This window comes from Cupressus sempervirens, chromosome 11 (genome assembly GCF_028749045.1).
Source record: "Cupressus sempervirens isolate cs-2001-9-10 chromosome 11, ASM2874904v1, whole genome shotgun sequence".
Taxonomy (NCBI): Eukaryota; Viridiplantae; Streptophyta; class Pinopsida; order Cupressales; family Cupressaceae; genus Cupressus; species Cupressus sempervirens.
In genome coordinates, this window is record NC_143128.1 from 331,813,719 (window position 1) to 331,838,312 (window position 24,594).

A 24,594-nucleotide genomic window follows, 5' to 3' on the forward strand; every position below is an offset into this window, starting at 1 on the left:
CAATAGCATACGTTAATGAGCATCACCCTATGGAGAACAACTGGTTCACTCTATTGATTGAAAATATTTGAATTTAAAATTACATTTTTTACTATGGCAAAAAACATAACTGGTACAATAGAACTGTTCTTCAAATTATACAAAGTATCCATTTTAAAAGAGTAAAGGATCTGGATAATTCCCTAACACTACAATTTCTAAACCTAGAACTAGATGGGATTTTAAGTATAAAATACAAATAAATATTAAAAAAGAGCTCCTTTTGTTCTCAAGCTAGGGTACAATGCTGTTCAACACTGCTATGCTAAATGAGATTTTATCTTTTTTCCCTACTGCAGAAATAAACCTTAAATGCTATGAATGCTTGTAATTTTCAGCTAAACGCAAAGACTAGAAGCCACTTTAAAAAAGATTGAAATTGAGAGCACTAATACGAAGGAAGTGAATCAAAATTTGATATAAAGCTAAATCAGTCCCTCTAGTATAATATGCAATACAAGGCTTTCATTAGTTAGTTAATTTCACTTAACTAGTGAGAAAATGATATTAAAGAGGAAGATGTGGGTGAGCAACAATTGCGCATAAACATTACTTTTTGAAAACTAATTGCGTATGTCACTTATAAGGATTATAAAACATTCTATGACTATGAAATGCAAATAAATTTTCAAGTACCTAAGCTAAGAATAGTCTGTTTGCATGCAAAACAATCTTATGACATATTTATGTCCATAAACACTAAATCCTACCTCAAGCAATCGGGAATAGATTCCTATTAACAATAACTATCAATAAACAATTAGATCCATTAACAGAGATCCAAAAAGTCACATCTCCTTAATAAGACATCTAAATATAGCATTCTAAACATAATGAACACTCAAAAAATCACATACGAATAAAGTAGACAGCTAAAAATAGCTACTTGCAACCTATCCAAAATCCTCTGGCGCTCAAACAACCTTCTAGTTGATTTGAAGAAATTGATCAACTTTTGATTCACCTAGTACAACCACTAAACAAGCTATGTCTTCATTACGAATCTAGCTTCTCAAACCAATGTCCTAATGCTATTAATTTTTCTTTCCCTTTCTAGATATGCATAGTCATTTTAGCAAATTCATATGAATTGTCCACATGTTAAGCTTTCCCAATTTTTCTGTTCTTAACTAATGTAACTCATCTCGTATATCATATACGTTAGTTGTCATACCACCTTCATCATTGTATTTGCATGCAATCTTTAGTCACAAATCAGAAACAAACTTTTCTACTTCATTTAATCGGATCTTTTGTTCACAAAAAGTCAAAGATTTAATCAGCATCTTTATCAGAAAACTTGAATACTCACTGCATGCAATCACAGGGCATTCTTTAGATTTATCTCATATTTTTCCATTAGACGGAAGCTTCTAGCATTGTCCTCTCAATTTCTCAACCTACCCTAAAGGCCCTGGTGCTACAGAAACCTTCCAGATGATTTAATGAAACCAATCAATTTTATATTCACTGAGTAGAACCACTAAAAAATCTGTCAGCATTACAAATCTGTTTCTCAAATCAATGTCCCTAGTTCTAATAGATTTTATTTCCTTTATAGATATGCACAGTGCTTTAAGCAAATCCATATATATTGCCCATGTTAGGATTTCCCAAATCTGTCTATTACCAACTACTGTAAGTCACCACCATACGCACCATCCAAGTCAGCTTTCATACCAATTTCATCAATATATTTACATGTGATATTAATCACAAATCAAAAGAAAACTTTTCTGCTTCATTTAATTTGTTCTTTTGTTCACAAAAAGACATATCCAGCATCTTCATCAGAAAACTGAAATAGCCATCACATGTAATTATTTTATTTTCCTACAACCTTCCAATCTCAGGGCATTCTCAAGTTTGAGCTTGTCTAAAATTTGTCCATAAGGAGGAAATTTTTAGCTATCTCATTGAAGAGCACAAAGTATACTGAGGGGAAAATGGACGGAAAGGGGGGCAATGGAATTGGTATAAGACAATTCTTTCACTTTTCAAACTAACCACAAGGTAAATTCGTAAGAACCCAAGAGGAACACAATGTTTACGTAGAAACCCTTAAGGGAGAAAATCACAGCCAAATATTGTGTTATATAAAAAGACCTCTTACAAACTTTGTAGGCACCAACCTACTAGAGACACCAATCCCCAACACTTGAGCACCAACTCAATATGAGACACTATACTCCTCCAATAAAGGGCACCAACCTCTTCAACGTGATGAACCAACCTATAGATAGATGAAGTATATGTTCTCAAAGGTTCTTCTTAAAAATTCTGTTATTAATGATCTTCTATAATTTTTCCAATCCCTAAATCTGCTTGAAATACAATGGTACTGTTGTGTGGTTTTCACACCATCGCCCCATTGCAAATGGGCACCCCCTCCTTTTTCTTTAGTGAGTAAGAGTCGTTGTCTTAAGTGGTTTTTCTTGGCAACATTTTCAAGTCTCCAAGTCCAAGGGTGAGTTTGAGCAATTTTGGCTTGCTAGGAGGTAATATTTGTTTGGGCTTTGTGTGGAGTTTTGATGTCCTTTTGAGGTATTTTCATAGCCTAGGTCCTAGTGGAGGGGTAGAGTTTTGGTGTAAGCGAGAAGGCTTGCATGCTTGGGAGATGGGAAAGAATCACGATCAAAGTGAATTTGGTGGAAATTCTTAAAGTTTAGGATTTCCATAAGTGTAAACCCTTAGCACTAAGGTTCCCACTAGCTATTATTCCTCCCCTAAATCTCAAGATTTTCCCTTTAAGGCAAGGTGATGTGCAAGCATTATGAGGGATTCTTATTACGGTGGCAAACTAATCAATGCAATGCTAAAATGTTGAAGAGAAAAAAGAGGAGAAAAATGGTAATTTTATTAAAGATAACTGTTGAAACCATATTAGGTGGAAATCTTAAATGCTAATGATTTTCATCCTTCTCGTCAACTCAAATTGTTGCAAGATCATGCTAATGCATAACAAATCAAAGATTAGAGAAGGAATTGGCTTAATGGTGCGAAATGGTAAGTCTTGGGAGTCCAAGTGGCAAAAAAATAATTTTGTGAAAATCCTCAAAGTTTAGGATTTCCACCCAAAGAACCAAAACTCAGAATCTGACTGGAATCGGCAAGGCCTACTCGAATTGTGAATTGCCTATGAATCGCCTATAAATCAGCTACGAATCGAAAAAGTGAAAAAAACCCTTGAAATTTAAAGATTTTAACAACTTTAAACTTATTTCATGCACCTTTTATTGAATATAACTTAAACACACTATAAAATCATCAAATAGAAGCTAAAGCCTAACATACATAAACAAGGAACAAAACAATAAATCCATCACATACGTAAAAAAAATCTGTGATTTTTTACCAACTTGCCAATTTTACCAATTTTTGGCAATTTTTGACAAAAATCGCCGATTTGGATATTTTTGGCTCATAAATCGGCTATCCGGTCTGCCAAGTTAGGAAAAATCACCCAAGCTTCCTCGGATCACCAAATCGGAAAAATCGCATGAATCGTGGCAATTCTCGTTACTTTGTTTCCACCACATTAATCCTCCCAAACAATCAATTTCACCACCCTCGAAGACATTAAAAAAACCAATTTATGGCATGTAGGAAACATCATGAGTAAAAATAAAACAAGGAATCCCCAAGGAATGTTGAAATGATGTAAATTTTGAGCAAATCATACTTGGTGGAAATCCTTAACGCTAAGGATTTTTACCACACTTTTTCCCTTTAGCACGGAAATGCATTTGAAGCAAGTACTAGAGGTTGAGGATGTTGAGTTAGGATGAATTTAGCGACAATGATGAAGTTTGGAAGGTTTTAAGACAAAGGAAGGCTACACCATATTTGGTGGATATCCTTAGCGCTAAGGATTTCCACCAGCCAGCTCATATCCTCTATGATCTCCAAAATTGACCACTATGTATTATTTTCACAGCCCGAGGATGGAAGGAAATGAAGCACCGAGTAAAATTCGGTGGAAATCCTCAAAGTTTAGTATTTCCGCTAGTGGAAATCCTTAATGCTAAGGATTTTCACCACATTAATCCTCCTGGCTTGGAATTTCCCCCTTTTTCTTTAGCATTATTTTCCTTGTTTAAAATGAAAGACAAATCAAATGGGCAGATTGGAGAATTGTGAGAGAAACGAATTTTAACACTAAGTGGCATGAATTTTGTTTATTCTGATGTTATTTTATTTTCAGATTTTTTTCCATAAACTTAGTGCTTTTCTCCTTTGTTTTACTAGGTGAATTCAACAAGGAGAAGCTAAAGGGAAAGGTAATGATCAAGGCTTCAAAACTTCAAGTGGATACTACAACGAAATGGCTCTAGCCCAAGGACTCAAGTGAGAAGGAAAGATTTATGTTCAAGCTATCAACCTACAAGGTTGGATTGAAGTTGAGAGGAATTTAGGAATGTTGGCAAATATTCAACGCTCTCCTTAGGATTCATGACAAGGCTTAACCACCTCCTGTGTACTATGAATTGAGTGGTTGTATTAAGCATTGATAGATCGGTCTTTTGGTGCAGTGGAAACCCCACTCTAACAATTGGTATCAAAACATCAAGTCCTTGAAGGAAAAGCTTAACAACTTAAGGAGATCTATGGCAAGTCACTTCAAAAAGGATAGTCCAAAGTTTGATGAAACCAACTATGACAGTTGGAAAGAGAAGATGAAGACACATTTGCTATGCATGGATCCATGATATTGGCTGCTTATTAAGAACTCGAAACAAGTAACTCAAAACAAGTAATTGAAGAAGATAAACTTGAAGGATGTTTTGAAACACAAAGCAATCTATTCTTGTGTAATATGCTTGTGAGAGAAGCACTTTTCAAAGCTCTTACTGAAAATGAGTATAGTCAGGTAAATATTTTTAATTTGACAAATCAAAATTGGAAAGCTTTGGAATCTACTTATGAAGCTGATAAGCATGCGAAGAAAGTTAGATTACAGAATTGGATATGTCTATTTCAAGAAGCTAAAATGATGGAAGATGAATCTGTAAGAAGTTATTTTGGTAGAATATCTAAAATTGTTGTAGGAGTTAAGGCTTGTGATGGAAAGAAGGATGAAGATGGAATTGTATCAAAGATCTTCAAAACTTTGACATTTGCATGTAAACATGTAGCACAAATCATTGAGCAAGTTATACCCTGCACAGAAAAGTTCACAAGAGAAAATCTCCTTGGAAGATTGGAAGCAACCAAGATAAGCTTGAGACAAAGTGGAGATTTGCCTAGAGTGGAAACTGCAATCAAGGCATTGAGTGTTCAACCTTCATTGTCAAGGAGTGTGAGTACTAGTGGAGATTATGCTAGTAGCAACAAAGGAAAATCTGAATAAGATAGAAAGATTAAAGAAGGAATTTCCCTACTTGTGAGAAGAGAACCTGAAGGTAAGAAAATCTTTAAATGTTGGACTTGTAATGAATATGGTCATTATGCTTCTATGTGTCCTAAAAGAGTAAAGAACTATAAGAGAAATTTCAAACCTAGGAAGCCTAGAGAATGTCTATGCAAATGACGAAGATCTAGAAGCTAGTGTGGAAAGATTCTTGAGTGAAAGTGATAACGAGAGTGATGAATTAGGATTTGTTGCAATTAAGGAAGAAAGTCCTAAAAAAGAAGTTAAAGAAGAAAAGGCACTAGTGTCAAAAGTTGAAAAGAAGAAATCCAATTGGATCATAGACAGTGGTTGTTCACATCATATGACTAGTGATACGAAAAAAATTGTTGAGTTCAACAGTTGTGATGGAGGAATTGTCAGAGTTCGAAACAATGCAGGTTGTCAGATAAAGGGAATAGGATCTATTACTCTTGATGGGAAAACTAACACTATGATGTTTATTTTGTTGATGGTTTGAAACATAATCTTTCGAGTGTTAGACAACTAGTTGACAAGGGATATCAGTTGTAGTTCACAGAAAAGACATGTATTATCAAGGATAAAAATGGTAAGCTGATTGGTACTGGTACAAGATCAAGAGGTAATGTTTTTCAATTGAGTCCTACTGAGATGACATGCTTGGTTGCTAAAGTTGTTAAAAGTTGGTTATGGAAAAAGAGGTTTTGTCATATAAACTGGTGCTTTCAATTGGTGCTTTCATATAATTGGTTGTAAATTTGGCAACCCTAATCAAGGTTTGTGGGAAGAAATCTCAGCCCTTGATCTTCAATCAATATTGGCCCTTTGTTGTAATGGAACTACTATAAAAGGCCAAGGCCTTCAAATTTGTGTTTCATTAGCTAAGAGATTGGAGGTAGTAGAGAGCTAGAGTAGAGTAGGATAGCTAAGGGAGAGACTTGATCAACTTATTTCTATGATGCTTTCAAAGTAATGAATAGTTCATTGTTGGTTTGTCATGGTGAATTACTTGTTATTTCTTTGGAGTGTTGCATAGTTTCCTCAACGTTTCACTTGGAGTAGATTTATTTCATGTTGAATTAGTTTAGTTGAATGGACATTATTGTAGATGTTTACTTGTTTGACTTGATCAAATTCGAGCCACAAGCCTCTTGCCAATGTCAAGGTACCATGTTTGATGAGCTGATGATTGAATGCACTTAACTACAATTGACATTCAATCTTTAGTTTACAACTTTACATCTATTTGATGGGATTGGATTGTAGATATTGGTTTGGAAACCATTTGAGTGTTCCTTAGAAGCTTGCACTAGGTGGGAGCCATTGGCAAGATTATATCTAGTAGAGTCCAAGTCATCCATTATTTTTTGCATTCACAATTAGAAGTAGAACTAGAACTAGAAATATAAGTTAGAGTTGACGTGAAAAACTTGGAAAACCAGAACCTATATTTTCATAGCACCTTGTGAAGCTAAATCTTTAGGAGTGCAAGGGTTGATATCTATTGAATGAGTAGTGTAAGACCCTTTATAATAACTAGCATATCACATCATAAAACTGAGTGAAGTCCACAATTAAGAAGGAACCTTGAAGTTGTTTCGTGATCTTAATTTGCAAGCTTAGCATGATTGATGACCTTATATCAAGAGAGGATTGAGTGTTTGGTGTTTTTCTACATGTTGTAGTGGAATAAAACTCACATCAACAAGTACCTGTTTTATTTTCACACAACTTCACAATCATCCACATCCTTTATTTAAATCTTCATCAAGTGAGGTGACTTCATGAAGAGACGTCTTATTTAACAAAAGGGAGGAAACCTTTGTTTTATATGCACTTTTTCAACATGGGTGCCCAAATGCAAAGGGTTCAGCCCCATATTCAAGTTATTTATTTGCATTTATATCACCAAATAGTGGTGCTCACATCAGTTGGCCTAGTACAAGAGAATAGAGTATTTGTTTGAAATTCAAATTCTTCAAGTCAGGCGCCAAAAACCAAAGCAAGCTACTAGACAGGGGTCAGCGAATGAAACTAAAAATAATTTGTTTGAAGCATTTTTCAAAAAACTAATTGGGCACCAAAAAGGGTCAGCCCACTGGAACGATACTTTATTTAATTTCAATGCCTCAATTGGCCAGTAGTCATGGAAAAAGTTTTCATAGATAAAACCAATTTGTGGCCCTTTGGCCCTTGACAATTTACTTTGATCTGCCTTTGTGTTACATCCCTTCTTGAGGACCTTTCATATAACTATAATATTGTTTCATGGGAAGTATGAAGTTAGTTTATCGTGTGGATTTTTATTAAGAATTAGTATGTTTCATTTTGAGAATTACGATTAATGAGATTATGTTGTGCTTCACAATGAGGATTATGATTAATGAGATTATGTTGATCTATAAGAGGATAACTTAATAAATAGTATTTTAATGAAAATAATATTCAAGGATGAATTATGTTTTACAATGCTATAGATAGTTTATTGTTTAAAATGATGACGAAAATGCATGTGACTAATCCTTCCTTGTCAGCGGGTGCAAGAGAAGATCAATCTCATTAATGGGGGGAGAAAATCATCAGAGAGAGAAGGTACAAATGCGAAGTGAAACTCAATGATGAATTACTCAAGACCTTCAATTTGTCTCAAGTGTGCCAATTCACAGAAAAATCTCAAGGTCTTTCCTATCAAATATCTCTACTAGCCTATCCATAAACTCGTGGTAGGATACAATCTGATCATGGTGGAATGACACTAACCCATGGTACCTAAGTGATGGAGTTCACTGAATGTTCGGATTTAAGTTCGAAATTCAATGAACCCACAAAAAACTCATTAAATTAGGGAAAATTTGGCTTAAGTTCAGAAAAAGTGACTACAAGATTTTGAAAATGATTTTTTTATAGGCTTTTTAGGGGTTTTCGTTTTTTTTTTTTAATAAATGATGGCCACTGTTCATTATCTCAGCTGTTTGAAAGAACACAATGAGGAAATTATTCAGCGTTTAGAACAAAATAATTGTTCATTCTAGGACTGTGATTGACGAGCTTCATTCTGCAAGGTCTATTTCCAATGGAGAGATTCACAACACGTTGGTTAGCGATCACTATCGATGGTTCTTATCACTACTCCCATGTTCTCTTTTTTTATCAACATTTTCTATTTAGAGTTTTTGTCTACTGTTTAATTTTATTGTTTTCCATATTGTTTTGTTTTTATTTTTGTTCTGTGTTATGATTTTTTTTTTTTAAATTACTATAGTTTATTTACTATTATTAAATTAATGTGTAATCTTAAATTTAATAAATTCAAGTACTTTTATTTTGTTTTGTAAAATTAAAATAAAAAACCAATACATTTTTATTTTATGTTTTAAAATGATAAAGTTAAATTACTATATATTTGGTTTTATAAATTTAATGCTTTTAAAATTATAAATCACTTTTTATATGAATTTATTTTGAAAATGTGATATTCTTTTATAAAGATTTCAAATCCATGTTATAATGTTAAACTACCTTGATAAATTAGTGGATATACTTATAGTTTTTAAAATACTATAAGAATTTATACAAAGCAGATTTAATGTCGAACTTTTTTCATTTTTTTTGACCTTGTCGAACTTCATTTGAACTTCTTAGTCATCGAACTTGAACCTTGTGACTTAGCATGGTACCACCAATCATGGGCTATACCATCCAAATCCAACACAACAAAGCATATGGCGTCCCCCTCAGTCATGGGACATAATGAAAGATAAATATCAAGCTTGTGAACCCAAGCTCTCGCTGTAAACTTTCCACTACCATCAAAGTGAGTCAAGGTCATCTTGCTAGTTGCCTACTTCAAGTCAATCTGTCTAGGCCTCTGTCTCATATCACATCCAAGCATACCTCTAGAGTGCTCTCTTCTGTATCAAAAATCTATCAAAATTTGGATTCTATTTAATTGCCTGCGGTAAAGCATCCTACTTTGCAAAATGGGCTACCACATCATCAACAAGTGGTGTAGCCTCAATCTCAATACTCACCACATATGACTCATGCCTCAAGAAAGTAGGTTGTTGTGGCTTGTCATGTGTACCTGTAGGGTCTATCTTTCCATCAACTCTATATATGTGAGAACTGACTGGAAAAACTCCTCGTACCCCTGTCTCTACTACAGCCTCTAGGCAGAGCAGTGCCTTGCAAGGCATTAGAGAACTATTGCAAAACATCAGCAACCTGATGCTAGGCATGTATAAGGTCAAGGTCCCTCAACGTAGCCCTAGCCTCTCTGTCAATATCATTTCCTGTACCTACATGTTTGTCAATACCTGAACCACTAGCATCTCTGTCACCCATAGCACCAAACTGAATCTCATGTTTGCCCTCACCTAGTTGTGGAGTCCTACCCTTGCAAGTGTAATGTACACTTGGTATAAACCTTTGTGCCATAACTGAACCTAGTTCCCTGTAGGCTAGAAAGAAACCACTTTGACACCACTGTACTGAGCCCTGTTGGCTCACACTGAAACTATGTTGTAGAATTGGCTTTTTTGTTTTTAAAGGCTTATAAAAATTTTGAGTTTTGATAATATATGGGTTTTTTTTTTCAAACATATAGAAATGATTAAACTCGAAAATGCAAAGTAAATAACTACTTCTGATTACCAACTTTATTGCTATTATTTAGATTGCAAAATATTCACAACTGCAAACGCACATATAAAACAACTTATTCTATTGAAAGAACCTAGCATTTTGAAGATTGACATTGGATATTTTGGAGTAAGAAACAATTTGCAGCAGCTTGTATGAACCCCACGCTAATGCTCTAAAACAGATTTCATCCAATAATATAGAATTACTGCCAATGCTCAGAATGAAATGCTGCTATTAAACTCCATGCAGCTCCATTAACAGTGAACACAAGTCCTTATTATGCCATGAAGATCGGCAACACTGAATAGAAATGCAGAAATACCTATCCCAGCTGAAACAGTACCTTCTTCAACCAATTTGCAGTCAATATATTAGTCTTTTCTCAGATCAATATCCCTAGACACGGATAGAAATGCAGATATCAGATCCGAAGTCAATACACAATTCATTAGTTGTTATGACCAATTCAAAGTGTAATGGAATAACGGAAATTTCTCAATTTCCCAACACTCATGCCCAAACCCTTGAAGTTTCACCACTTTCATAAAACATAAGCATAATAATGAGACGTTTGATCCTTCTCAAGGAGTGCATTTATAACTTTTTAATGGCCAAAGGCTTGTTCCATACACCAACGCCATGAGTTTTGTACAACACACTTTTCACTTAAGGGTCTTCTTCATTTAGTAAGTTAGACTTCATAAATAACTTCCAACATGCATGAAATTGTTAAGGCTTATTAAAACACTAATATAGTCTGCATTCAAGGCATCACTACTGCACTATCAAAAATGGAAACCACTCACTTAACTTACTGTAAATAGTAAGTCACACAATTGAGACCCTCAAATTCAAGTGTTATCTCACAAGGATCGCAATGATGAACTAACATACCCATGCTCTTGGAACCTGCTAATTTGGGGACATTACAGTCATTATACAGAATGATCATCCCATAGAACCCGATGTGCAGGGAAAGGAAACCACTCCAGTTAGTAATTAAAAAAGGGTCACAAATGATTCTAACCAGCAAAAGGTAAGTCATGAGCAATTGCGGCTACCTCATGATAATCAACACAATATAGAAAATGGACATTTCATGGAATCCAATGTGCAGAATAGGGAATTCTCTCCGGTTAGTAATGAAAAAGGGATTATAGATGATTATATCCATCAAATAAATGGTAAGCGAACAGAAGCAACTAAGGGGTGAGCAAGAAATTCAAAACGAGGGAGTGCACATTACCACAATCAAGGATCTTGAGAGAGCAAATACGGGGATCAAGTCCCCCGAGTACATGGAAAATGCCACTACTACTATGAATAAGCAGAAAGAGGACTTTGAAGCTACTTTGAATAAATAGGAAGAGGAATTTGATGTGAGGAGCTTGGAGTTTCAATCTAAGGAATATAAAAAGGTTAAAATGGCTTTAAACTCAGAATCTTCACAACATATCAAATAGGCTATTTTGGATCCTGCACGCCAATTAGATTTGATTGGATCTCTCATAATGGATGTTCATTTTATCAAAAGGCTTTAGCCGCAATGCCAGATTTGGATCAACACTTTCCTTCCAATGTTGTTGAATTGAGCACAAGAATTGTAATGCTAGTTCAAGATCTTAATTCTTGCCTATCTTTGGAGAAGGATAGGGATGGGTTAGAATTGAGCTCCCAGCTAGGGGATGATTCACTAGTACTAGATGGGAAGGATAAGACTACATCTAAGGTCACATATGAAATCTCGCTCATTCCTACTAAGTTTTCCTCTACTTCTAAAACACTATAGATATGCAAGCTAATAATTTAAAGACTCAGGGGTTAATAATGATAGACTTGGAGAATGTGAACAATATTATACTTCGTGTGGTAGATGAGATAATAGATGACATTGCATCAGAAGAGTGAGTCCATCTTGTTGACTCGGAGGGGGGGAATGGGGATCATATTTTGATGTCAACTTGTTGTCTTTCTCTATCACACAATTGGATGTAGTTGTGGCTCAAATTAAAAGTTGTTCAGCCACCAAAAAGCTCAGAGGGCATTGTTATGAGGTTAACACACCATCACCTCATTGCGAATGGCGACCCCCTCTTTTGTTCGTAGTTGTTAGGTCAGTTAGGTTTTGCTGGTAAATTTGGTAGTTTAGAGCATTTAAATGCTGAGGGGATAATGCAAAATATCGAATGGCCAAATTTTGATTTTAAAGTGGGAATGTTGAAATTGATGTCAGTTGGGGTCATGTTATTATGGTTTGAACGTAAAATCATAACTGCATTTAAATTTTGGCTAGTTAATTTGTCTGAAATTTTGTATAAAGGTATATTTCAAGCATAAGGGCCTTAAAATTGGTAAACATTATTAAAATTGGTCTTTTGTGTTCAAAATGGCCAAGATCCTAAGGAAAATCAAATTTTATATATGAAAATACCAAAGTAACGGGAACTGGATTCGGATTGGAATCGGCAAGGCTGAATCGAATCGCAAATCGACCATGAATCGGAATCGAATCAGCCACAAATTGACAATTTTAAAAAACGCTTAAAATTTAGTAACTTATTTCATAAACCCTTTATCGCTGGCTTGATTCACCAATTGACAAAAAATCGTTTGGCTTGAATAAAATCGCTGAATTGCGTGAATCACCACGATTCTTGTTACTATGGAAAATACACAAAATTGGCACCATACATGAATCTCCCCCTATTTTGATCGAAAACCGAACTAAACATGAATTTCCCTTCATATTTTGATCAAAATCTGGAACATATATGAATTCCCCTTCATTTTTTGATCAAAATCCAAACTTAGGATCGATTTCCCTTCTTATTTGGCATTTTAGAGAAAATTCAACTATTGGAGGTCAAAATCCAAGCATACCATGAATTTCAATCACTTAGGATGATCTTGGCTTCGAAATTTTCCAAGTGCTTAAAAAGTCCAAACAAGGGGTGATTTTCCCTCACATGCGAGCTTGAAATTTTTTGAAGTCTGGTAATTGTCCAAATATGGGTCATTTTTCACTTGGAGGAAGTTGGCAACTTGGAAATATTTCCAAGTCTGGAAATTTGTCCAAATAGGGGTCATTTTTTTGTGAAGACCAAGCGCGGGACATTAAAAAATTTTGTCTAGAAATTGTCTATACTAATGTGCTTTTTCGCTTAAACAGATTTTGGATTCCAAAACTTTTCAAAAGTGTCAAATTTTTCCTACCTAGGTTGCTTTTTCCCCCTAAAGGAATTTGGAATGTGGAATGTTTTCTAACTGTAAAAATTATCTGGGCAACAGTCGAATTTCCCTACATGAGTTATTTTGTGAAAAAAAATTGAAGTACCAAGCATTATCCTAACTAGGGTTGAATTTCCCCCTTGTGATGGCGAAGCGAGATCAAAATTTTTAAGTACAAGATGAATCATATGCGAGCCTTGATTAATTTTTCCCACTTTGCACAACTGGAATTAGAGTGTGGATGTGCCCTTTGTATCCATGGATGATGTGTTTGAAGAGGGAAATGTGAACTTGATCAATTTTTTTGGAGTTCATACCTAGGTTGATTTTCCCTATTAGGGGTTTTTTATAATTAAATAGAACAAATAATGAGAAATTAATAAAGTGAGGCTTCTAGAAGGGTACTAAACTTTTATCCCACATTGCTTGTGGGTGGTAAAGAACATCCCAAACCCCTTATTAAGGCCATCAACGAAGACAAGAAATCATAAGGATTTATAAAGACAAGGCTAAGTGACTGAAAAGTCTGAAGCACGTGACCAAGGTGAGGCACGAGCCAACATTGGTGATTGGAATCTAGGTGAATAAGGAAGGTGGTTGCCATTGAAATGAGGTCTGACATTGCTATAAGTTTGGGGCAAATTTCTGCCAAACTTGAGATATTCATCCTAGCTTCTAACCTGGTCCAGCTACGATTGCAGACTTGTGGAGAGTATCTTTTGAGACATTGAAGGCCATTGGAGGGCCAAAGACAAGAATTTTATAGTCCAAATCTGCAGACTTCTGAGGATGATTATTTTTAGAAAGTCGTGGATTTTTTTTTTCAGTGGATATTTTTTTCAAGTACCCAGATTGCCAAGAACTCATTCTAAACCAATCCCCCACGCTTAAGGATCAATTTTGAGGCCATCAGAGGTTTGAATCTGAGGTATGCAAGCCCAGAACTGAAAACTTCATGAACAGGGGCAATGTTTTTGAAAAATCATCGAAAATAATCTAAGGATTTTAAGCACCCATACTTGTTTGCTGAGTCTTCCTTGGTCTAATACAAACCATTTGCAATCAAATTCAGACATTGAGAGGACGTGGTAAGTGAGTTATGAGCAAATATCTGAAACTACCTTTGAAAACCATTTTTTGTTTATCTAAATCTGGGTTTGTTCTTTTGGTTACACTCTGATTATGAACGTATTGCAGAATTTTTGGGATTGTTTAAATATCATTTGAGTCATTTTTAAGGTCTGAAACTCCAAGTTGCAGACCTAGGTCTGCAGAGAGACACAACAGGTGCAATTTTTTATTAAATTCCCCATTATTTCCAGACTTCACCAATTCACAAGATTGATATTGCTGAAACTCTACAGGGTCCTTTGGTATCTAAATCACTACATTTGTAGGTTAAATTCACCCAAAAAGGGCAGTTGCAGTTATGTCTCCAGACATGGAATTCATCATAAAATGTGATCTTCATGCTTAATGAAGTCATGAGTTTAATTTGAAGTTCACACATAGATCCATGGACATGATGAATGATAAGTTTAACAAGTTGTTAGGACTAAATGCATAGCCAATCCTCAGACTTGTCCAATTGTCCTCAGAAAATCAGATTTGAATACAAGACTAATTGTGTTATTTTTAAGGCAGACTAATTGTGTTATTTTTAAGGCTAAGTGTTGACTAAACTTTGTCCAAGGACTCTTATCCAAATGCTTGTTCTAATTACCACCTTTCAAGGAATAGAATCACTAAGTTGGTATAGAATTCATGGGCTAATTAAAGGATTGTAAAGTCTGAAACTTATAAATTTGTTTGAGTCCTCTAATCCTTACTGACTTCAAGCTTTGTACCAGGAATCATGTTCTGATCAAAGACATCAATAGTCACAAGGACACAAACAAAAGGTGGAGGACAAGTGCAAGCTCAAGGCCAAGCATAGAAATGAAAGATAACTAGTCTAAGAGGTCAAGATCAAAGGAAGACAACACTTCAAGATGGCACATTTCAAAGCAGGAACAAGAGAAAAGAAAAAAGAAAATTAAATCATCAAGATGAAGGATTTATCCCAAGACCAAACCTTCACCAAGCAAGAACAAAGGACATGTCTGGATTTAAAGAGGTCCAAGGACAAGTTGAGTCAATTCATGGGCATTTATGTGTCCCTATGCAAGTCAACTCTACACTTGATTAAATGTTTGAAAAATAAAGACTATCTTACAAGAAGATCAACTTGTCCCTATTCACATCAACTATCCTTAAGGATCAAACAAGTACACCAAGGAATGTTTGAGGATGATTGTAACACCAAAGTTAGCATAGGAGCATGGATAAGGGCATAAGTACCAACCTGAAGTCAAGAGAAAGAAAGAATTCAAAGACAGGATTCCCATCAAGGAAGTGGCCGTGATGATGATTGAGTCATGCAAGGAAATCAATTTAATATGCCAAGCAAGATGTTAATGTGTCCAAGGGATTGCTCCAAGGATCAAATCTGAACATGAAGAAGACAAAGAAGAATTTTCAATGATGAAGGTGGAGAGATACCAAAGCTTCAAGCATTGTAAAGTCCAGCCATTCAAGACGAAGAAGTCCAAGAACAATGAAAAATGCCTAAGGATAAGGAGGTAAAATGAAGATAAAGATTGTATGGAGAAGTTAATAGGTCATGGGGTTACTGCATAACAACCTTCCTAGTATTGGCATGGGGAAACAAAGTGCAATTTTGCTGAAGTTCATTGATTTTGCTAGAAGGGAGAAAGAAAAAATAAGTATACATCTTGGATGTGTTGACTTGGTAGTGAACACCTCCTTGGAGATTCGTAACATGGCTTAACCACCTCCAATGGTTCAGGTTAAATCTGGCATTTCTATTGAGCATTGACAGTTCGAGCTTTTGGTGTAGGGACATATGATTCCAACAATTGGTATTAGAGCCTTGGGTCATCATTTCGAGTCTTCCTTTGATGGGTGTTGAAGGCTTAGTCGGTGCTACGGGGGAGATTATTGACTTGGTGGTTAACACCTCCTTGGAGATTCGTGACATAGCTTAACCAACCCCCATGGACCGGGTTCAAACCGACATTTGTAAGGACCGTTGACAATTCAAACATTTGGTGCTATGGCAAATGATTCCAACAAGATGATGAGTTGTATGATGAGTAGGCAGCTTCCTTGTTTCTTATAGGTCCTCAAGCCATTGAATTTTTTCATTGTCTTATTTTGTGATGCTTCATTTCTATTGGCTACTTTTGGCTGCCCTAATTAGGGTCTGTAATGGATTAATCTAGGCCCTTGATTTTAAATCAATCTTGGCCATTCATTGTAATCAAAGCTCCTATATAAACACCACCCTTCTCATTTGGAAAGGACTTGTTGGAGAATTGTTACTAATATAATGCCAAATTTGCTCTACTTTTTTTTGTTGTGTCTTGCATGGTGAATTGTTGTGATCAAGGTGCTATTATTGCATGGCGTTCCATATTTCCTCATTTAGCTTAGGATTTCATTTCATGTTGTTTAAAAGTAGTTTAGTTGCATGAAAGAATTGTGGATGTTTACTTGCTTGACTCGAATATAAACTAGGCCACTAGCCTCTTGCTGATAGTAGTACCACCTTGTGTGGTGAGCTAGTGAAAGTACTTAGCTTTAGTTGATATCCAATCTTAAGTTTGCATTCATTGATGGGATTGAAGAGGGTAGATATTGATTTGGAAACCATTTGAGAATATCATTAGAAGCTTGCACTAGGTAAGTAGAGTCGTTGATTAAGCTACATCTAGTAGAGTCCAAGTCCATCCAAGATTCCTTACATTCATAGTAGAAGTAGAAGTAGAAATAGAGGTTAGAAGTTTAAGTTGCAGTTGAAGTCAAAAAGTCAAACCATATTTTCATTGCACATTGTGAAGTTGAATCTTTAGAGGTGCAATAGTGGATATCATTCAATCAATTAAGTCCCCTAAGTAATTACCAACAAATCACATTATTTCACTGAGCAAGTGTCCACCATTGAAGAAACCTTGAAGTGAACTTGTGATCTTACTTTGCAAGCTTAGCATAAGAACTGACTTTATATCGAGAGAAAGTTGAATATTTGGTGTTTCACTTCGAAACATTCAGTGTTCAATTTTGGATGTTGTGGTGGACTAAAACTCACACCAACAAGCGTCTGGCAAAGCCTAGTAAAACCAAGGAAGAAATTGAGGCTGGAGTTCAGCTTACATTGAGCTCTAATAGAACTCCAAGGAAATGCAAAGAGGATGCAACAATCCTCATTTCCAAACAACAATCTATGGGAAGGAGAGTGGAAGGCTCTCTGAGCCACCAATGAGGCTTTTATCATGGAATGTTAGAGGCTTAAATGCCTTTAACAAAGCTCGCCTATTAAGGACTAAATTCTCAAAGAAGGTGCTGATATTGTACTACTACAAGAAACCAAACTATGGAGAGCAGTGACAGATATTTTAAAACATGGAAAGACCGTCTTATGTCATTGTACCATCAATTGGCACTTCGGGGGGTCTAGCCATTCTATGGAGAGCAAATTCTTGTCGATTGCAATTGATTACTTCAAATGCTAAATTGGTTGGATGTTCATGTGTCTTGTTCCAGCTTGACATTTATCTTGATTAATGTATATGGGCTTACATCAATGGTTAGTAAGCAAAGGCTTCAGAACTTGTTATCTATAGTGATGGATAATTTGAGCTCCACTAATTTTATCATGGCTGCAGATTTTAATGCCATCTTAGAAGCTTCTGATAAAGTGGGTGGTGTGGACACGTTGCCAAAGGTAACTCAAGATTTCAAGGATTTTTTTGGAAGGTAATGGCCTTTATGGTTCAAGCAATGTTATAGCTAAGGTAGCTACTTTTGGAATCACTGTTGTCGTTACACCAAAAGCTCGAACTGTCAATGAACGTTACAACAGCCAAAGACAAGGATCCACAAGAGGTGGTTAAGAACATGTCACAAATCCGTCAGTCTATGCTAAATGATACCTTCACCTAGTGGGGACGGAGGCACAAACCTCCCAACAATGCCCCCCCTCAACATGACCTGAGAGATTTGAACCCGTAACCCAACACTCTGATACCACTTGCTGGAATCACTATTGCTGTTAGACAAAAAGCTTAAGTGTTCAATGAACATCACAACACCTAGAGACAAGGAGCCATAGGAGACAGTTAAGCACATGTCGCAAATCCACTAGTCTATGTTGAACGATACCTTCACCTAGAGGGGACAAAGGCACCAACCTCCCAACAACTACCAGAGCTAAGGTAACTACCAGATCTCTATCATATTAACAAAAGAAAGAATTCTTCAAAATTCAAACAATCTGAAACTTATAATTACCTATTATGAGATCCTAAATAGCATAATGGAATGACCTAGTAAGAGATAAAATTTGTCTAAAGAAAAAATTAATTTACAAAAGCTCAAACACCAGAAACCTACAAGTGTTCATTAAGCCTAGACTCTAAAGTTCAACGGTGTACTTTTCTAATGAAATATAAATGTTCCTCTGAGTTTCAGAGAAAATAAGATAAGATAATGATATTAATGTCCAACAAAAGACCAACAAAAGGTCTATGGGACTAGAGGATCACAACAATGAAGCTGGCAATAGTAGGAGCACCAAACAGTGTCCAAAAACTAAAGAGAACAAAAAAATAGAAAGCAAGAAGAAGAAAAGAAGAGAAACAAAGAGAAGGTCAAGAAAAGGACTAGGAGTCGTTTCTAGGCAAGAAGAAATCAGTCATAGAAGGATATGCCTGCCGATGGGTAGAAGATATGCTTTGTCTCTGGGAACTCGTAGAGGAGTGTTGCTACTGCAAATAGCTAGAACGGGATCTAACAGCTCTGGAATGACCAGAAGAGCTGATAGAGTTGGATGACCTTTTCACACCTTGCAAAGGAGATAAGGGTGTGAAAAAGGTCGTAATGAGCCTAGGAGAAGTATGCCGGTGAGGAAGAAGTGACTGGAGCGCAATATCATGGAGCATAGTGGCCTCCTGAATATAAATTGCAAGACACCTCTGATCATAGTAACTACAAAAGTCATAATGAGAGAGACACTCTTCGAACAGATAGTAAAATCTCCCTCTAATCTAGTAGTAGATAGGCAATGGAAGATAAAGTGAGTCTCAGCCTCAATCTCATCCAAAGTGCATAGCTTACAGATCTACTCCCTACTGTCAATATAATGATCGGTATGACCTCGAAGACAATGAGAACCAACTCTGAAGGACCCAAGGGAGATATGCAGGGCGTGAGACCACCGCCAAGAAAGGTAGCTAGGACGAACAATAATCTCGTCAGAGATCTCCAAGAAGTTCTCTGCATAAAAAGAAATCTTCGGATGTAAACTCCTAGGTAGTAGCAATATACTATCTACAAATGTCAAGTCTAACATGCTCATTTAACTCCTACTGTGAGGGGAGAAGATGAGCAAGGGCATTCAGAGAGAACTAGTAAGGAGAGAGTTGGTCAATATCAATCCCAATCGATCCTAACAAAGAAGCCTGTGCATACCAGCAGCAAACCAGCCTCAGAACTCACAGTAGTAACTGAAGAGCAATATGCTAAGTAGGAGTACCGATCCCAATCTCTCACCACAACCGCAAAACCATGCAAATGATGAAGGAACCACATAAGATAAAAAAATGGTCAAGATGCTGAAAGGAAGAGCATTGAACTTAGCAAAAATGATACTATGGGGAATGAACCTATGACATCTAATGATGCGTCATAGAAGTAATGTCTTACTCCCTCGATCGAGACCCAGTCAAAACCAAGGAGAGATGGACCCCAAACTACAAATCCATAGAGAACTGTCAACCGCACAAGGGAGTCCAAGAGGGATAACTTGGATGAGGTATCCTAAAAGTGATGTTTAAAGCATTGTTTCTCAAGCAAAGCAAGAGAACCCATACCCTTGTTTACTCTGGGTTGAATCATGGGTCTCATGCTAAACCGTGGTCCAGAAAACTTAACCCCCAGATAAGTATAAGAGGAAGTGATCTCAATCTCCAGCCCATAAAAAAAGAAGTGAAGATGAGAAGTCTTCAAACAATTAAAGATCATTACCCAAGTCTTACCCAGGTTAACCACAAGTTGTCATGAATCACAAAAGGAAGCTAAGCCATCAAGGAGCCTCTATAAACTGTCTGGAGAGAAAGCCAGAAAAACCACATCGTCTGCGAAAAGAAGAATGGAGATCAAGACCTGGTGTAGGTAGCAGCCATCACCTGGGAGAGAAGACTTCAGAAGGAAGTCCTCAAACTCATCAATATATAACCCGAACAAGGTAGGAGAGAGAAGGCATCCCTACTTGACCCCAATGGTGCTATGGATCAGATGAGAGAACCCCTAAGGAGTTCTAAATCTACCAGTCACAATCTCATACAATCTCATAATGGTGGTAAGTAACATCTCAAAAATCCCAATCGCTTGAAGCCTCTCAAAAAGAGCTATCCGAGGAAATAAATCAAAAACCTTGCAAAAATCAACAAAGCAACAGTAAACCTTCTCAGATCTGGGTCTAGCTTCCTCAATAATGGGCTTGGACCTGGAATCCCTCTTGATCCATAACTCTGCTACATCTCATGGATTTGATGGCCTTAAAAATGCAAGAAGGGGTGAACAGGTGGTAGAAAGGAGGGGGAATGGGGTGGATAGAAGGCTGCCCAAGGATGTCATAAAGAGCCGTGGTGTGAGAGGTAAGGAAGCGAAAGTCAAGGGTGGATGGGGACAACGGGAGAAAAGAGTGCACCAAAAAAGAGTGATTAGCGTGGAACAAAGGGAATTGCACTGGGAAGCAGTGAAGGAACGTTTCTTCATACGAAGAAAGTAGAGGAAAGATGAACGCAGCTGAGAAAAGTCGGAAGAGTGATCCTCAAAAGAAAAACGAATAGAGCGATGGAAAGCTTTGCAGTCCCCATTGAACCATTGGTTCACAAGACAAGTATTACAGTGTTTACTATGGAAGGGCAGCAAAGCATGGTGGGGAATGGATAGATGGCAGATGCAAGCAAGTTAAACATGGAGGTGGCCTCACAAAAGTCAGAAAAGCACTCAGGGTTGAGGAGTCTCAAGAGATGAAAGGAAAAGAGCTTACAGTCATCGTCAATGAAGTGGAAGCAAGTGGACGAACGAGCAATGATAGAAGAGAGGTGAGGTGACAGAGGAAGGGGCGAAGCACGGGCGGAAAGGCAAAAAGATTTTAAATTTTGGGAACAATGAAGGCATAGCTATTAAAGTTACATAAAAAAATGAATATATCATTTTTAAAACACTATCAAATATAATAATCTAATCAAACAATTAATAACATAACATGTCAAATGCATAAAATACCAATTATCAGCAGGTATAATTACTCTTGTGTAAAACATTAACTTAAAACCAACACAGAGATATATACAAGCAATCAAAAAGACATTGAGTAAGAGCATACAATAAATAGAGACACAAGCTAGAAAGGTAGTTTGACCTAGATCTCCATTCCTCACAATTTTTCTAAGCCAAAAACAGGAAAGAGTAGGACAGGCTTGCAAAAAGGCATATTCTGCTATAGGTATTTTGTCTTGTGAGTTTCTTCCTCCTTTCATCACCCTAGGGGTGCCTGAAAAGATAAGACAAACGGAGGGGAAGAAAATAGCCCAGTGTTAAGGCAGAATGAAGAGTGGTACACTGCAAAAGCAATGATGGGTAGTAGGAGATGGCAATATACTGGGGCATTTCATGATGGGGAGACCCATGGAGAGGAAAGTTTATTTTCTTTTTATTGGGGAGGGGTCGGGGAGGTCGAGAGGACCTTTCATCTACATCCCTAAGCTCCCACAACATATCTGTCTCTGTAAGCAAGCTAATTATTAAAAATACACGGACGTATCTCTAGGCTACATTGTTAAATATCAGGGAAGAAAAGCTTGCCAGAGCCTCTGAATCATATAAATCCCATACCATTTTAAAAGCATATCCTTTTCCAAAGATAAGTCATCTACCAGTGCCTCTAATTATATGAAAACCTATCATGAATCAAAAGGATTCCAAAATTATAACCAAAAAAATTCACAATCCACAAATATAACCACCTAAATAGTATCATCAAAGAGCACAAGACCTTAAAACTGCAATAAATGTTACCTGACAAATGTCTCCGCCCAGACCTGGGCAGTGTGAGTAGTAACATGGTCAAAGTTATGGCAGTGCCTCTCCTCACGTTCCTCTGCTGACATATTCAAGGCGATGCCAATGGCAAGTGCCACCTCAGTGATATTCCAAGGATTAACCAGTATGGCTCCAGCTCCAAGAGATTGAGCTGCTCCTGCAAACTGTAAAATAAACTCTACATATGAGATTCCTAACCTTAATACCATAACCAGGTCTTCAAACTGTATTCTAAGAAAAATTGACAGCATTATTTGCAAAGAATTATAGGTAAAATGACTATCCTGTCATAAATGCATTGATTCAGTGCATAGTTGAGGTGTTAAACTATATAGGATCTAAAGCTAGATTGCAAAATATAGATTTCCTCTCATCAAAAATCTTGAAAGAAAAAACCCCCTGCCTTCAAATTAATTCCAGACATTGTACCAAGAACCTCACTACAAAAGTTTATCCTTAAATTTGGTTAATTATCAATTACACTGACATTGGAATAACCACTCAATAATTTATTACGTTATTCCAACTTTAAACAAGGAAACAAGTGATTTCGTACTGGAACTTCTGTCCTGCATTTAATCAGTATTCTGCTGACTTCACTTGGCTTAACTTAATAGTTATGAGTCATTCACAATAGAGTTTCATCAAGTTTAGATCTTCCTTCTTTATTGCCTCTTACTCTCCCCAATTCACTTACAAACAAAATTTATAATCTGCAGAATTCAATTGATGTGTCTTTGATTTCTCAGATAGTTATGTGTCATTTGGTCTACTAGAAGTTTTAAGTCTAGAACCATCTACCCTAGCATAACTCCATGGGAAGTCCTTTCTCAGATACTGTTAAATCTTATGGCATTGCAGATATTACATCCATAATCACATTCTTTCACCTCCAAAAGATTTCATAGATTCAGAATATGATATTCTTTAGACCATAGTTATGACACTTGAACTCAGCTTGGGCTCGAAGCATGACTCAACTCTGGACTCGAGACTTGGCAAAAAAACTTGGCTGGACCCAGAAAATTGAAAAAAAACCCAAGAAGTTTAGATAATTTTTTGGAATGAATACTTGTTTTATGCGCCCTTTATTAAACAAACCATAGAGACACAATCACATCATCATATAACAGTTAATTTGATCACATACATATGTATATATGCAAATTGAGGCTGAAGGAAATAGCATACTTATATATAAATATTGTCAAATATATACAAAACTTAAAAAATACGAAACCATTGACAGCAAAAGTGCCAAACAAATATCAAAACAATGAAGGGGAGTATATGCTCAAAGGAGCCTACATGCTTCCTGCAGAGGTATCTAAAGTAGTAACTGCATGATGTCGCAGCTATAATATTATATTTATTAATGTATATCCGAAGATTTACAACAAGGGCTATGTAGCGTGTGGCTTTTTATGTTCATGATTCAGCACTAGCCTATTACTTGCTTAAACTTATAGTTTGATGGGGAATTGGAGGCAACACCAAAACATAGTAAGGGGAGTACCCCTCGGTGGGGTTTAATTAGCGGGGAGGGGAAGAGAGAGAGAGGGGTCTATATCTTGGGGAAGAAAGGCAAAAGTTAGATAGAGAGGTGGAGAGAGGGAATAGAGGGAGAGTTCTAGGGAGACAAATAGGTCTAGAGTATAGGGCAGATAGAGTGACTGAGCTGGAGAGAGATGGAGAATGTTGACAGGATCTTGTTGATTATTGAAATTTGACAAAGTCTAAAAATTTATAAGATCTTCTAAAACCTAGAATTTGCATTATACCCTAGAGATTTGAAACCACTCTCAAACACCCTATCAATATATACATGAAATATAACTTAAAGTAGACATATCCTTAAATGCTATTTCATGCATATATTTTGATGAAGAGAATCATCAATGAGGCTAACTTAAAGACAAAGATAGGGGGTCAAAAGTTATATTTCATATATATTCTAGGGGCATGTCAAAACCAAAAAAGTAAATTTAAGTTTGAGAAATTAATTTCTTTTAAATGAGTCTGGCAAGTCTCCAAGACTCAGTCAAGTCCAAGTCCGGGTCCCTGGCTCAAGTCAAGGATGCCTCACCTCATGACTCACAAGTTAGAGTGAACCTTGGCAAGTCTCAATACACTACTTTAGA

General features: G+C 36.4%; 1 protein-coding gene across 2 annotated transcripts in view; it reads right to left on the reverse strand.

Annotated features, from left to right (window-relative positions):
- The window catches only part of LOC149529437 (alpha,alpha-trehalose-phosphate synthase [UDP-forming] 1-like), a 230,767-nt gene that overhangs the window by 32,916 nt on the left and 173,257 nt on the right, over nt 1-24,594 (reverse strand). For both annotated transcript variants that reach the window (XM_089807954.1, XM_089807955.1), the window contains one exon: nt 22,430-22,617. In XM_089807954.1, the coding sequence (XP_089664080.1) occupies nt 22,430-22,617 (188 nt within the window). The remainder of the gene's footprint in view (nt 1-22,429; nt 22,618-24,594) is intronic.